Source organism: Centruroides sculpturatus, unplaced genomic scaffold (assembly GCF_000671375.1).
Source record: "Centruroides sculpturatus isolate CEXI.00-Female unplaced genomic scaffold, Cexi_2.0 scaffold425, whole genome shotgun sequence".
NCBI classification, from domain to species: Eukaryota; Metazoa; Arthropoda; class Arachnida; order Scorpiones; family Buthidae; genus Centruroides; species Centruroides sculpturatus.
The window spans coordinates 563,454-580,279 of NW_019384549.1; the positions used below are offsets into that span (position 1 = coordinate 563,454).

The window sequence follows — 16,826 nt, forward strand, 5'->3', positions numbered from 1 at the left end:
TTTTTTGGAATTGATTATTCAATTAAAATTTCCTTTGCTTTTAATAAATTTAATAATAAGCTTTAAATTGCTTAAAAATTTTATGATAATTAAATGAATAAACATATTTAAAATTCATTTGGTGTAAGAAAAAAGATTTTTTTCAAAAAGAACATTTCATTAACTTCAGTAAAAAACACTAAAAATTAATACAAATCTGTATAATTCAAAAAAAAAAAAAAATTAAAAGCTTTTAAGTCTAAAGTAAATAAAATAAAAGAGATTAAATTTTTAGAAATTTATTTTAAATTTTTGTGAAGTTAATGTATAGTTCAGGCATGGCCAACATACGGCCCGCGATTAATCTTTCAATATTAGCTACTCAAGTCAGAATAGATCAGTGAAAAATTCTAATTCCTAAAAAAAGGTCAACAACTCGCTGTCCGGTTAGAGTTAACCCTCCATTACAAATCTCTTAAGTACAGCATAGAATGTTGATAAAGCATGATAATGTGAAAAATGTATCTGTAATCTCTATGTACAATTTAATCTCTACAGGGTGACACCATAATGAGATCTCGCACCACCTCAAAATCTTCCTAGGGCAACCTCTGGTTTGGCCCGTGAAAAAAGTTTTCTTTCCAATTCGGCCCGGGGGCAAAAACTGTTGGCCACCCCTGGTATAGTTAGTTAATACAGTTAGGGGCCCACCAGTGGCCAAGCAGTCTTCATACCCTGAACACTGGGAGTTTGGTCGTGGGTTTGTGCCTCACTCAGACAGGCTGGCCACGTGGTGGGTTTTCTCCACATCTGTAACGTCTAAATAGGGCCAGTTTCCCTTAAAAAGACCTCCCAGAAGGTATCTCCCCTTGGCAGATCGCCCAAGTGTTGTGTTGCCATAACTTAACAAACAAACATAATACAGGTAGGTACTGCTAAATGATGGAGACACATTCCAAAAAATATGCATTAAGTGACTTCATTGTTAACTGAATATCAAAGTGTACACAGACAAACCTATAATAATTGTATAGTCTACTATTTGTAATGGCTAAATGTAACACAATGATAAGTATTTATGTATCTAAACATAGGAAAGGTATATGCAGCAACAAATTTTTCAACTCCAATATAATCTTGTAGTACCTCAATCATATGTTGTCTGTCGTTAATAGGTACTGTACATATCAATACAGTTATTTAATATATCTTTAAAAGTAAGATTATTTTTGAAATTTGTAGTCAATTCAGATTTTAAACAAAAGTGTAAAATTAATGGTAAAGTATACAAAAAGTTGTTGTAAAAATATTATAAAGATTATAGAGAGAGACAGGTTAGTGTTTTATTTTTTAACAGAATAAACTCTTAAGAATTAATTAGTATAATATAATGAAATGACAAGTGTATTGAATCTGTTTTATTAAACTAATTCTAAAATATGAAAGTTTTCAAAATTAGTTTATTATTTATGATATGACACGACTCAAATTATAATTTAAAATATAATATAACATTCAGTTTAATGCTGTTATTAACTATTTAAGCTATTATTATTATATTTTAAGCCAGATGTTCAACTGAGTTTAAAGTTATAGCTGAAGATGAGTCAAATGAACTGAAAACAAAAAAAATTTTATATACCAGAAATAAAACTTGATGACCCTATTTAAGATCAATAAAAAAAATATTAAATAGGTTATAATTATCTGAACTTGTGTGATATTGATGATAATAACTAAATATATTAAATTTAAAAAAATAAGTCAAAACTTTATGATATAAAACAGTGATTCCAACCTGTTTTAACGTAAGAAAACCTATGGAACTTCTACCAGTTGAGCCACAAATTTCAAATACCTCAATTTATAAATGTATATTTCATTAGTAGAAAGAAAGTGAATCATAAATAGAATTTGAAATACCAGCAATTATTTATCTTTCAGAAAGTTCTGGAGTGAGACAGATAAGAGATTGTCCACACCACTAACAGTGGCTGAATGATTAATGTTAAATATCATATATATATATATATATATATGTATAATACATTTAGGACCTCCAATAAATTTTTTTATTAAACATTTTCTTGCAGAAACTCCTAAAATTCCTTTGTGGAATCTCAAGGTTCTGCAGAATCCAATTTGAGAAACAATGATAAGAGAGATGGCAATCATGTTTAAAGGCAAATTACTTAACAATAATGGTAAAGAATGGAGAAGGGAATGCAAAAATATTCTTATTTTCTACATTGTCACAGTATGTCATATAAAATGTGAATATTTTACATTTTACAGTAATACAGCTAAATTTTTTGTAATTTGAATATTCTTTAATAATCCTAAGTATGGTTTATAAAGATGGACTCAAAAAAATTTAAGCCAGTAGAAAAAAATTTGATTAAAAAGATTAAAATTTCTAATACATTTTTTAAATTATAGATAATAAAAATAAATATAGGACCCATTATTATTGTAATCCAAAATTAGGATTATATTATTAATCAATACAATAATCTTGATGACAAGAGCATAATCAGATGTTTTCGTAATAAGATTTATAGTATATTTTGAGAGGGTAAAGCAGAGAAAATTAATAAAGTTCTGTTGGATATATCAATCTAGCTTTAATTTTCTTGCCAAATTATTAAATATTTTATTGTATTGACTGCACACCTTATCTATAAAGTATTAACATTTTTCTTGAACCACCCCATGTAGTGTGTTTTACAAAAGTTACAATAATTTTGTATTTGTAACTTGAAAATTTGTCATACCTTTCTTCCATGTCTCTATCTTCTTGTTGTCTTCGCTTCCTTTCCATATCGGCAAATAATTTCATTGTCATAACATATACTGCATGTTTGTACTAAAACAAAAGTGACTTGTAAAAATAACTGACTTAAAAATCACAGTATTTCTGAACTAAATCTTACTTTAGCAGGATCATCTTCCTCAATTTTGCTTTCCTTTCCAGCTTTCTTTTGTTTCTTTCTTTTTTCTTCAATCTGAAATTTATTAATTTGTTAAGAATATTTCTATTCATACATTGAAAATTATTGAAATGATCCATTTATATAATCTTTGATAATCTGTTTAAAGTGTAATTAATAAAATCAGATTACATTTAGTGATCATATATACCAGGGGTACCAAACCTTATGATAGTAGCCATACACTGCCTATCAGAAATACAAAAGGTCCATATCCTCTATTGGAATGCCTATTGGAGAGCTGCATTATCTATTTATATTATTTATAGTTAAAATACTATAGTTATCGCTGTTACTTTATGACTAACTGATTAGATAAACAATCATTTAACTCTTCTGACATTATGAATGTACCCTACTAAGCTTTCATCTGCTTGTTTGAGGTTAAGTTGTGAGTTAAACTTATAATATCTGTGTATATTACACTATATAATAGTCAGAAAACTTACTATTTACACATATATAATATTTTTGTACATACCAAGTTCATAAAAAGAAATTGTATAAGTATGTGGGAGATGCAGTAAAAGTGTAGAAGAGCCACAGTTTGGCCACTGTGGATATATACTTATATTTACCATTTGATTTGTTCTCGCTTTAGCTTCTTCCACAACTTCCATTGCTTTGTTCTTAAGTTCTTCACTTTCTAAAATTTTATATGCTTTATTTATAACTGAAAAATATTTATGCAATTATATTAAAATCTTCTAACAAAATTCTCTAAGTTATAAGAATCAAAATTTAATTACTGTCAAAGGCTTTTTGTGCTCTATCTTTGTCATTGCAATTCTTGTCAGGATGAACTAATATTGATAACTTAAAAAATAAGAATTCATTATAATAATTACTGATAAATTTTAATTTGGTAACAAACTCAAATGTGTTATAAGGAATAATTTATCTGTACCTTCCGATATTGTTTTTTGACTTCTTCCATTGAAGATTCTGGTTCTACTTGTAAAACCTGATGGGAAAAAATATTTTAACAGCTTTCTAAATTTTCCAGAAAAATTATTTCTCAGCAAATATTTATCAGAAAGACACTCATACCTCAAAGGGATTTAAGTTAAAATATGTCGAACCTGGTCGAAGAAGGCGATCAATTTGTTGTTTCGGTGTCAAATTTGAATCCCTCTTCTCTATTTCTTTCACCTGTAAAAATTAATATGCTTTTTAATTTAAGAAATTTTTTGAATTTTTTAAAAACTGGTATCGATTTCTTCGATTCTGTTTCAAAGTAAGTTTGGCCTACCAGTGGCCAAGTGGATAAAACCTCTGAACACTGGTGGTTGGTTGTGGGTTTGCACCCCACCAACAGGCTGGCCACGTGGTGTTTTCCAAGTTTTATTCATGTTTGTAATACCTAAACGAGCCAGTTTCTTATAGATAGTCCTCCCAGGACACATCTCCCTTGGCAGATTGCCACGTTGTTTTGTCACATATGAACGAACAAACAAAGTTTGATTTTAGTTTGATAAAATTATCATATTTATATTTATTTCAAGTGAGAAATATTATCAGCTATACAAATATCTAAATATAGTTCCAGATGATTGTCAAAAAGTAAAAACAGATAACGTAGAAAAAATGAAAACAATTTGAGGTTTACTAGAAAAAGTTTTAAACTTTATTTCATTAATTATAAACAACGAACTTTAAAAACAACTTCTCAACATTTTAAATTAAGCATATTATAATTTTTATGAATAATAAATAATCTTGTCATTTAAAAGCAATGGAAAATATAATATTTTATTAATTTTCATTATAAAAATCCTTAAGTCTGCTTTATTTTAAAATAATTTTATGATATAAAATAATTAATTCACTAATTCATTTTAATTTTCATGTCGGAAAAAATCCTTTAAATCGCTCATCAAAGTAAGGTCTGTGTTATACATANGAAAGCCTTATATATCTCCAAAGCTTGAATAGAGAAGAAGACATATAGTATATATATATATATATATATAATATATATATATAACACTAACAGATGACCAAGGTGGTTGGGCCATTCTGGGGTTCCAGAATCAAATTCAGCAGAGAACACCAAGAATTTTTCATGGATAGTCTGTTCCAGAAGTTGGGTTCCATCCTTTATTATCCAGTCACCCCATCATAGTGGGCCATATGGGCTTTTTTCAGGCCCATAGTGAGCTTAAGCCCACTACTAGCCTGAAAAAAAAGGCCCTTTAGTGCACACAGGGTGGAAAAGAGACAGAAAAAAACAAAATTAAGATATATTGTAATTAACTTTTTAAAAGTCAAAAATAATTGGAATTCAATGAGCAAACTGAATATAGTAAATATATTTTCAAGAATGTATATCAATCATTTATTGACTGATATAAACCAAAATATTAAACACTGATACTGAGAATTTTCCATGAAATGCCATAATATTTCAAGTTTAAGATGCAACTTTTAAGTAGGAATTTTCAGGAAAAATATTGGATAATAATTAGAAATAAATATAGTTTGAAAGAATTTATGAAAGATTAAAAATATCAATAATGTAACTGAAATAAATTGTAATTAGCAGAAAGTATAAAATAAATATCAAATACTATAAAGTTTTCATTACATTCAAACTTTTATAGAGTAATAACTTTAAGAAACATGGAATAAAAGTGCATCTTAAACTCAAAATAATGCTTAAAGAGCTTGACAATTTATGGAAAAATTATTTTATTTGTTTATTTTTTACAGGCAATGTCATTAGAATAATAATCAGCACCACTTGATACAACGTACAAACAAACCCCATTAAAATATGTACTAAAACACAAAACATAAAATAATAACAACAAATTAATTAAAACAAGGAATGATGAATTAAGCAGTATAAATATTTATTTTACAGATTGATTTATACATGTGGTTTGGTTCTAATTTAGGGAATTAAAAAACTGACAAATGAAACTGTGTATTTTAACAAAAGTATAATCGCATAAGTTTACGTACAGTTAATGTGATAAGGAAGAGAAGATAATGTAAAATTTTTTAAATTTTACAATCGCATACTTTTAGATATATCGTTTTTATCTTTACTTCAAATTTATAAAGTAAATATTATTTTATTCTATCTCAAATTTGAAAAATAAAATAATAAAGTATACTTAGATATCGGAAACCTAATCCATAGTTTAAAATTTAAAGAAATTAGAGTCATATTAGAAATTGCTGTTTTAAACACTTCAATTTTATTATTTTTGGAAATATTATGTATAAAAAGGAACAAAAACGTCATATAAGATAGTGTTTAATGGAATAAAAATATTACGTAAATAAAGTTGATTATTTGTGATTATTATTCATTTTAACAATAATAATAAAGAAATAAGCCAAACAAGTGTTTAATCGGGTATCATATGTGTTATTTACCTATGTGTAATGGCTGTTAATTAAACTGTGTCGAGCAGAGGATGGTCGGATATTTGGTCGAAAATCATGGGCATCAATCTATAACAGATAGAGGGGGACATACCTCTTCAATATTTTTGCACCAGCAAGTTTCCACCCTCTTTGAAGATACATATGTATTTTTATTTTATACCAAAATACAAAAATTATGGATAGAAACAAACACACTGCACACAACAGGTTCACTTGATTTTTTATATCCACTTGAACCAAACGATGAGAATTTTTTCTTACTCATTAATAAATTAAGGATAATTTGAATTGGCATACGTTAAAGTATAAAAATTTGTCATTGTCAATAGTACTTCCTACCTTCCAATATATATACATATACAGAGAATATACAGATCGACCTAATGTTGAAAAATCTTTGTTTTGTTACAAGTATTGGCTAACCAAACTAAGCAATTATTTCAACCATTTCTTTAGTGAGATAGCAGTAAGTTTTGTAAACTTTTATGATGAAATGTTCAATTATATTTTGTTCTAATTCATTTATAAAGCAGATAATGAATTAGCAAATTCAAAAAGGGTTTGTAAAGTTTGCTGCTTTGTTTCAAAATGTAATTATGATTTTATTGATTTGCTTTGAATGAATTAATTACCAATTTTATTGTAATAAAATGAATTAATTTATATTTTTGTCACAGATGGTAGATTTTTTTTTCTAGTCTTCCAGAACTGAAGCTCATATATTCTCCGAGTTCTGTGACGGTCTGTTGCGTCAATACATTATACATATAAATATAAACAACCAATCCTGATGATTATATATTAAAGCTGGACGATTGCCAAATTATTTAGCATTTAATTAATAATAGTAGCAATAAAATAGCCTGATATAACTGGCAACTGTTTGGCTTTAATATTACACAAAAAAATTTTAAAATTTTATTACTTTTATAGATAAATTAAAATGCTTTACAAGTATAATAAATAAATGTTTCATTTTAATTTGTTTAAATTTCATGTAGAAACGTACAAATGAATTTCTTGTTTATAGGTAAACACATTACAATGTGCAAACATAATGACTAATTTAGGTCAATGAATTACTGAAAGAAACTTATAACAATGATTAGCTTAGTTATAGATTTATGTTTGTTTATGCGTTATATTTATTTCCTTAATTAAGTAATACATTAATAATTTGTAAATAATTTATTTGTACAAATTATTAACGTATTACTTAATTAAGGAAAAAAATATTAACAACATTAATATGAAGTAAACAGCAGAAAAATCTGAACTCCATCTCAATTTTTGTTATATATATAATGCATATTAATGCAATAACTTTGATATAAAATTTAAAGAAAGAACATTAAACGTAACATAATTTTCTATTTCTAGAGTATTTATTCCAAAGTAATATTTTGTAAGTGTACACCATAAAATAAAAATGTAAGTGCTTCTTCCTATATCATTTACTTTACAATATCCAAAAATAACCAAAATTTGGCATTCATAAGTACGTAAATTATTCTGTAATATCGAGGCAAACCAAAAATTTGCATAACCAAAATTAATCTATATAATAATCAATATAACAGTAATACCATTATATTGATTATTATATAGATTAAATATAAAATATGTTACAATACAATGTTAGTATTGATTACATTCGGTCAAAATAATCTAGATGAATAGGTTTAGTTTATTTAAATTTTATGCATTTGTGTGATTTATAGTAATAATTCAATAGAAAACTTACAAATCATTCATAAAATAAATTTCAAACTTTAAATCTTAAAAATGTTTTGCTTCAAATTTATACTTTGTCCACATGATCACTCTTCAAACATCTGTTTGTAATGAGAATTTTATAGTACTCTCTGTTTATTTTATAATTCTATTAATTATACTAGGTGGTTGTTGTTAACTCTTTCTGCCCTGTAGGCACTAAGTGGGCCTCTTTTATTTTTTTAGGAAGTCCATTATGGGTTTGACCAGGCCCACAATGAGGTGACCGAGTAGTGAGGGATGAAGTCTGACATATCCAGATAGACCATCCCCAAAAAATTCCTGGGGATTTGTCAACCTGATTCCATCCGAATTCAATCCCAGGTCCCCAGAGCAGTAGGCTGCCACCTGACCGCTCGGCCACCTGGCTGTCAAATATACTAGGTAGCCCGGTAGTTCAATTAATGTTAAATTGCTAAAAATTAGAATTAAAAAAATTTTTTTTGAAAGCAGACAAATTTATAAAACAAAATTTAATGAAATTACTAAAAAAATTTCAATAGTTATGCCATAAAAAAAAAGAGTTCCAATTAATTTAAAAAATTGTAAATAAAGATTCAAAAAATGCAGGAAAAATTAAATAATTATAAAAACAAAAAATAAATTAATACTAAAATAAATAAAACCTAAAAATTAATTAAAATTTAAAATAATAATTGAAACTCTGGCCTTTACACTGAAATCAAAACCAAATTAAAAATAAAATCAAAACTAATTCAAATCAAATCAATGAAAACGAAAACATTTTTAAAAACAGTTTAAAAGTTGTTTTGAAATTTTCAAAATGTAAAATCAAATTAATTTTCAAATTTACATTATTTGTGTGTGGTGGTGACGGAACATTTTGGTTTAAATATATACACGGATAGAAATTATTAAAAATAATATAAAAATAAAACTAGAACTGTGTATCTGTATTTTTCATATAACCAAAGCTTTTTCAAAAATCAAACTTAACAAAGAATTAACAAATAGCTGTCTCTTCAATTCCAAGTCTGAGTCGAAAGTGAAGTCTTTCTGTATCTCCTTATCCCTATACAAATACCTTATTTTCCTTTTGCTAATCCTTTCTGTAAATTCACGCAGAGTCCACAGATAGGGTGACCAGATGTCCAGCTTTTTGCCAGATTGTCAGGCATTTGACTACTCTACTGTGATGAAAAATGCGTACAAAAATAGTTCAGTTGTCACTTTGAAGGAATTGAGGAAACTGATTAACATTTCCAAATGGCCCACACCACTTTGACCTAGTGGCACTTTGGTCTCTTAATGAAGAAAATGGCCAAAGAATTTCACAAGTGTTTACAAATGGTCACAAATGTTTATTGGACGAGGGCACTGCAGGGATGAAAAGTCTAACCAATCATCTTTGAACTTTGGCAGAATTCTACTTTTAACTGGACAGAAGTTGCATGTGTGGCTGGCGAGGTAGAGGAAGTTGGAGTTATTAAAATTTAGAAGCAGACTGTTGCTGACCCCCTAGAAGAGACGTTTTCTTTGCAAGTTGCTTTGACTGAGTGCTGATGCCCGCATCTTTTCCAGCTCGCTTGAAGGTCTCATATACAGTGCCAAATTTATTTTTCTGTTTTTTTTTAATCTATACATGTATGTGTAAAAAAATGGAAAGCACAGGGGGTCGAAAGGGGGATTACCTCCCACAGAACAGTGTCCTCCTTTTTAGGCATTATGTGATGGCCATCTATCCACAGAGGAAGTTAACGAGTGATCCTTTCAAGGAACAAATTGTAGATCCCACCTGTGACCCAACATGACCTATTTATACGCTGCTTCTTTGTAAAGTGCTGTTTTCAGTTTTGGTGCTTAATTATTTTCTCTAGTGTTTCAATTAAACACTAGAGAAAATAATTAAGCAGACAGTTTCATATAAGTTCTATTATACAGTATTAGTTTGAATTTAAGATGCATCCATTTTTAAAAAGCAATTTTTAGGAAAAAATTGTATGATCCTAGCTTGCTTCCTCTAGTGTTTCAATTAAACACTAGAGGAAACAAGCATTATTATTATTATTTTTTTAAGTTTGAACTTTTATGCACATCAATTAAACAGTGTATTTATGTTTATATGGTACATATTATCATCAATCCCTCCTAGTGTTTTTAATAGGAGTGTTATAACACTCCTAGTGTCACTAATTTGAACTCTAGCTATCTGAAATACCAGTTAATTCAAATAGCAAAAAGAACAATCTGAATCTCTAACTTTCTGAACAAAATATGTAACTGTTGTGCTTGTCTGGCACCACCCAGAATACAGTATGTGATGTATACAACTCTCAAAATACTTTAAAAATATGTTATTGGAATAGTCTCCTCCTCCTCCTAATGGTCATACACTTACAGAAAAAGGTTGAAAACTGCCACATACAAGAACAGAGTTTGCCAATTTTCAAAATACTGACTAGTATCAGTCATTTATGTAATACAATAGACTTCTCCAACTATAGAATATTAAAGATCCCTACATTAATATTAAAAATACATTGAACTATCTGAAATTCCTTATGCATTCCTTTTAGATTGCATTTATATATATATACATATAAATGCAATCTAAATAATATACAAAGCTAATGACAATTCATTCAAAGTTGACTAAAATTAGTCTTTGAAACTGTATAATTTTTTAAAATTTAAGTAGAAAATAAATCATAAAATGTATAATAAAGTTGTAGAATGAAATTATTTTCACAATTCAAAAAGAAAAGGATTTAAATTTTATTTATAAAATAATCTGGATTTGATCAAATCTAAACGATTAATTTTTAAAAATCTAATACATAAGAGCAAACACTAAAAATAACATAAAATCATATAATTAATCTAAGTAGAATTTAATAAACAGCTTCTGTTTATAATCCATTTTTGACTAATTATTATTATATAACTAATGGATTATTAATTGCTTCATTCAACTTGGCAACGTCTTTTTTTGAACATTAAGACATACATATATATTAAAAAGGAAAACATCTGTAAAAATTTATATTTAACATTAAAAAGTATTTAATATAATACTATTAAATACTTTTTAACGTTAATATTTTTATTTAAAAAATATTTAACAAAGTTCTCAAATGTCAAGTAATGCATTAAAGAATAAACAATTATACCAATTTTATTAATATCTTTTATTTCTGTCTCAGTTACTACTCCTAAGAGTCTTTTAAGAGAAGAAATTCTCATAAAAGAGATGGTTGAGGCAGAAATAAACAATCTTTTTAATATTCAGATTAGTGATTTAATTAATAGAATTAAATACAGTCAAATCCTGATATAGCACCCTCTCAAACCTTTATAATTTCAAACTAATCCTGATATTAGTTGTTAGTTATTTCCATAATGTTCAGGGCTATTTGAACATTGCCTCGAACATTACTTAGTTGATTTGTTATAAAGTATAATTTAATTTATCTATTTACTTATAACAATGTATCATTGTGATATTTGATTATTTTTTACATGACGAATTTAATGGTACTTACTAATAATGCATTTTTGATGATTTCATTTGTATTATCTAAATAGATTACATTTTGTGTTCATACTGAATTAAGTTTAATAATCAGAAATTAATTAATTAATTTAGAACATTTTGGAAGGGCAGGACTTGAAACCATGACTCCTGCTTACCATGTAGATGCATTGCCAGTTACACTACCTAGACCTCTGTCTGATCTTTGCTTCCAGACAAATTAATTTAGATGATATAACCAATTATCATGCCAATCATGACCCTCCATGGCACTCAGTAAACTTTAAGCTTTTACCCAACATGGTATATTATACACATATGAGCTACTTAATAATGATAAGTGGCTTCATCATTAAGCAAATATCTTGAGTGTACTTAGACAAACTTATATACTATAGTCCATTACTCGTGTAAGCTATACATAACACAATGATATATTAGATAAATAAATACTTGTCTAATCATAAAAAAGTATAGATAGCTTTGCAGTTCCATTATAATCTTATGGGATCTCTGACATTTAGCAGAATGTTGTTAAGCAGCCCTTATGTATAAACCAAGCCTGACATGTAGTAATAAACAAATGATATAAATAGACTTTAATTGGGCTTTATAAAAATAGTATCATTCATCTTTAGAAAATGAATGATATTATCTGTGAATAAAGTATCATTTTGATAAGTTAAACACTACCAAATATTTTTAAACAATTTATCAATGTTTCAATTTTGCAATGATGGTATCAACAAAAAATTTGAACCTTACTTCTTCGTAAAATGTAAAAAAGAAAAAAACAAATGCTTTAGGAAATTGAAAATTAAGCCTTTGGGTTGAGTAGTCAAAATATTACCATTTCTATGCATTTTTACATTAAAATCTTTTGTTTTTAAATATATAATGTGTTATCTACCTTTATTTTCCCACTATTGTATATTATATACCTCTTACATATTTCTTGTCTACTTCCAAATTTTATTCTATTTTTAGTAAATTCTTTTAGAAATGTCTTTACACATTAATCGTAAGTCATTTAATGAATCCAAGATACTCTAGCTGCAACCTTAAAACTTTCATCTTGATATTTGGAGATGAAAGTTTTAAGGTTGCAGCTTAAAACTTTCATTCCAATATTTTCACTGTTTGCGATACAGTGAAAATAGGTGCGTTTCCATATACAGTATTACTTGCAGCATGTGGTTAAAAGCATATTCATTTTCATTACATTACACAGTAACAGATGATGCTCTGCATGTGTTTATGTTAAATGTGACAAACAGTAAATTTGGTGAATGGTTTCTGCCAATGGGTAGATATTTCTAAGAATAAATAAAATGCTAGCTGTCTATGACTTCTTTAAATGTTATAGAAAGGAATTTTAAAAATTAAACTAAAAATATTTTAATTAAATGATACAATCAGATTCTTATCAAGTTATAATATGTCTATTTTATATTTAAGCAACCATATTTTAGCCCAATAAGAATATGGCTATATGATTAACATATATTGGGTACTGTACAGTACATACATAAAGATTTATATATGAAGTGTACCTTTTTAATCATACCAGGCCCATAATGGAGAGGCTGGGTAGTAAAGACTGTAACTCAGTATATCCAGAACAGATCACCCTGGAAAATTCCTGAAGTTTTCTCGACTGCCTGGTTTCAAACCTACGTCCCAGAGTGGTAGACTGGTCCCGAACCATAGCCATCTGGTGTATTAATATATTACAACTTGTCAGTTACATTAGAAACATTATAAGTTCACTTACTGAACTTTTCTGGGTAAGATGTAAACTCAACGAGGGATTTTCCACCCCACCAAATTGTAGATCCCTCCCGTAGGAGTAAAAAAGTTAACAGATCCATACATCCGAACCTATCCGAGATATTTGCCTCCAAAGGCCAGTTTTTACCGTTTACCAGGGGCTGTATTCTGGTCACTGTCTCTGGTCTCTTGTAAGCCGTTCACTGATTGGCTAATCCAAATGATTAGCCAATCAGCGACCGGCTTGCAAGAGACGAGAGACAGTGACCAGAATATGGTCCCAGAACTACTGCTACTCTCCCTGCTCCGAATCGGTCAAGGCTCTCTATCACTTGTCTCGACCAATGCTCCATGCATAGTCATCAATTTGGCATAGGCAATAGCTCACACCCCCTAAAACTATATAACATCATTTACTCCACGAACAATCACGTGCCAGCATAGTAGTGCTGGCTAAATAATTAAATACAGTCTCGGCAGAACGACAAAACTCCCAATCACGTGCATCCCAGAAGCAGGACAATTTTGAGGGATCGTATCTTGCAAAGGGTCACACACAGAGGTACGGTTCCTTCGACTTTTTTACTCCTAAGGGTACGGTCTACGGCCGTGATATGATTCCAATCGTCTCATACAGAGGTGTAATTGCACCGATAGGATTGTACAGAACCCGTGTACTTATTTAATTACAAATGATTTTACATGTAATTCTAGAAAAGCTTTCTTTTCAACATCTGCATACAGAATAATATTTCCCTTCCAAACCAATAAAAACATACAAATAACATACTAAGCCAGTATTTACTGTTTTATACGTTTAATAAGGCAATCAACTGACATTACGTGTAAATAATATTTAAAATAACTATAATTCCGTCCTTAACACTGACATCTCGTTTGAATCACAACCGTCAACACGAGTATAATGCAGGTGATGCTGACTGAATCTGATGCTGTATGTTCGAATAAGAAAGGGAAAACAACGTTTTCATTTCACCAGTAAATTACGCAGACTCGTCAAAAATACATATACTTACCTCGGCGTAAAAATTACTGAAAAGTGAATCGCTGACATCTCCCGTCGACGGATCGTCAGACAAAACGAAGTTAGCAGTAGCCATTTTGACATGATCAATTGAACGAATTACAGTGACATCTGACGTCCGACATATGAAACTGTTATTAAAATTTTTTAAATTTTCTCCCATTTTTTTTTATTATATTAAACGTGAAGTATATTTTTTTTAATAGGAAAAACATATTTGAATTTTATTTTTAATTTCTTATATTTCTTTCTGTCGTGGTAGAAAATGCGTAAATAATTGGATGGAGGGTTAAGTTTTGAGTGGTTCAGTTCGTAAATATGAGTGACTTCAGACATTTTTCTTCGGGGGAATCTCTCAGTTTCCTCGTTCGTTTTTTAACGTGATTTAATTAAAGTCAGATGTTTCTAAACAATTATTAATTAATAAATAAATATCCAAATCTAATTATGTAACGCTGTGTAAATCATCGCATCGAGTTATCTGTCTGCGATGCATTAGCAGAAGTGAACGGCATTAACCATTTTCAAATATTTATGGATAAACTATAGGCCTACTCTCTATATCACCAATTTCCAAAAAACTAAAGAGATTCTGAATCGTGTATAGGGGATTTAAGAGCAGAATTTAGAAAGATTGGATAAATATTGCGAATAAGATGGGTAGCTGCTCTACGATGGTTCAGCCATGTTGAGAGAATGAAAGGAGAAGAACTGTTGAAGAGAGTATACGTGGAAAGGGTGAATGGGAAGCACAGTAGAGAAAGGCCGAGAAAGTCTTGGTTGGAATAAGTGGATGAATGTCTGAAAGAACATAAAGTGTTGAGTCAGGTGTTGTGAGGAAGAGGCATGAGTGTATTTGAAGCAAATGAGGTATGTCTTGACAGAAAGGTGTGGAGAAAGTTGCCGAATGGATAGTTTATAAGATTCTACTCTACTGTTGCCTGCTGTTCACACTTTTTGGATTATGATAATAAGGATATGTACTGTACTGTATGTACTGTACAGTACCTGCTTCGTTTAGATCGGTGTCTGTTCTTTGGCAAGTTTTGAGTCTAAGCAATCATTTTCAACATCCTGCTGCAAATGAAAATTACAAAAAGTCGGTCGAACAATCTGCTTTCATTTCATCGTCTAAACAGTTTCTATTAAATTTAGCTCTAATGTATTATACGTATTAATTTTATTACCAGAAGCTTTACAAAGCAGAGGTACAGCGATAATTTACTCCGTTATATTAATTCGATGAACTAATCTTTACTTGGAATTTCTAAAAATCACTAAAGAAGGAAATAAATCATTGGAAATCGTAAACGCCATTAAAGAAATGAAAATATAGCAGGAAATAATAAAGTTTTTATTTTTAACAGAAATTATTTCTTGACTAGTATTATTAATAGTATGAGTCGCAAATTACATACCAATGTTTCTTCGTCCGAAAAAAAAATATTGTAATTTTTTGAATATATAACCAGAGAAATTGAATTATTCTGGTTACATATTTAAATTTATCTTACAGTGAAAATAGATGTGATAATGGTGCTTTATAACTAGGGTGACCCGACGTCCCGGCGGCAGCCTACCACTTTAGGGAATCCGAAATATAATCCGGACGGACCAAAATCCCCAGGAATTTTTCGGATGTGTCGAGCGCTGTCCCTCATCATCCGCCGCTCCATTGTGGGCTGGACGAACCTAAAATGGGCTTACTAAAAAAGACCTTTGTGGATGTCCGCCATGTTTGTTTTGTATAATTGTGTATAGAATAGAAACTCTTTTCTTCTTTCCTGTAATTCTTCTTCCTTCTATCTTTAACCGTTTCCTGTCACGACAGGAGCTTTACTGTTCGTGAGTCGTGATTGAGCCAGTGTACAAAGAAAAAGGACGAGGTCTGCCCGAAATGCAGGGCCGGCCATCGGGGGGTGCGGCGGATGCTGTGCACCGGGGCCCCGCGATTGAGGGGGCCCTAACATTGTCAAGAATGCACAAGAAAACTCGATAATATTCCTATCGTTGTCAGTATGACGAAAAGTACATTTTATCGTAAACATTATTATTGTAATCTCTGAATTTAGACAATCTTCAAAATAATTCTCGGTGATGCGAATGTTTAGTTTTTGTTATTTCATTCGGGAAACTCCCGAGGATCCCCACCTAAATTCGACTTTAAAAAAAAAATCTCAACACCATATAGCCCGCGTTAAGAAATGAAAATAATACTGTGGCCGTCGGCCATATAAAATTATATGTATATTTGCATATAGTCGTAGTTTTAAGTAAATACGACTCTGTTCTAATGTATCATATAAACAGAATTGTGCATCATTTAGCACATAGATCACAAGAACAAATTATTTCTGCGTTAGGAGATGAAGTCCTT

General features: G+C 29.5%; 1 protein-coding gene and 1 long non-coding RNA gene across 3 annotated transcripts in view; one reads left to right on the plus strand and one right to left on the minus strand.

The window, feature by feature from the left end:
* The window catches only part of LOC111623626, a 45,140-nt gene extending 38,065 nt beyond the window's left edge, over positions 1-7,075 (plus strand). The window contains exon 4 of the long non-coding RNA XR_002756458.1: positions 5,836-7,075. This is a non-coding gene — a long non-coding RNA (uncharacterized LOC111623626). The remainder of the gene's footprint in view (positions 1-5,835) is intronic.
* The window catches only part of LOC111623624 (dnaJ homolog subfamily C member 8-like), a 27,222-nt gene extending 12,649 nt beyond the window's left edge, over positions 1-14,573 (minus strand). Inside the window, exons 1-7 of one of the 2 annotated variants that reach the window (XM_023366283.1) lie at positions 14,442-14,573; positions 4,020-4,121; positions 3,877-3,933; positions 3,719-3,785; positions 3,548-3,615; positions 2,913-2,984; positions 2,754-2,845 (exon numbers count right to left, since the gene is read on the minus strand). In XM_023366283.1, the coding sequence (XP_023222051.1) occupies positions 2,754-2,845; positions 2,913-2,984; positions 3,548-3,615; positions 3,719-3,785; positions 3,877-3,933; positions 4,020-4,121; positions 14,442-14,525 (542 nt within the window). In that variant the 5' untranslated portion in view covers positions 14,526-14,573. Of the gene's footprint in view, positions 1-2,753; positions 2,846-2,912; positions 2,985-3,547; positions 3,643-3,718; positions 3,786-3,876; positions 3,934-4,019; positions 4,122-14,441 lie in introns of both variants that reach the window. The other variant, XM_023366282.1, reaches the window with a different exon arrangement.
* Positions 14,574-16,826: the final 2,253 nt, after the last annotated feature.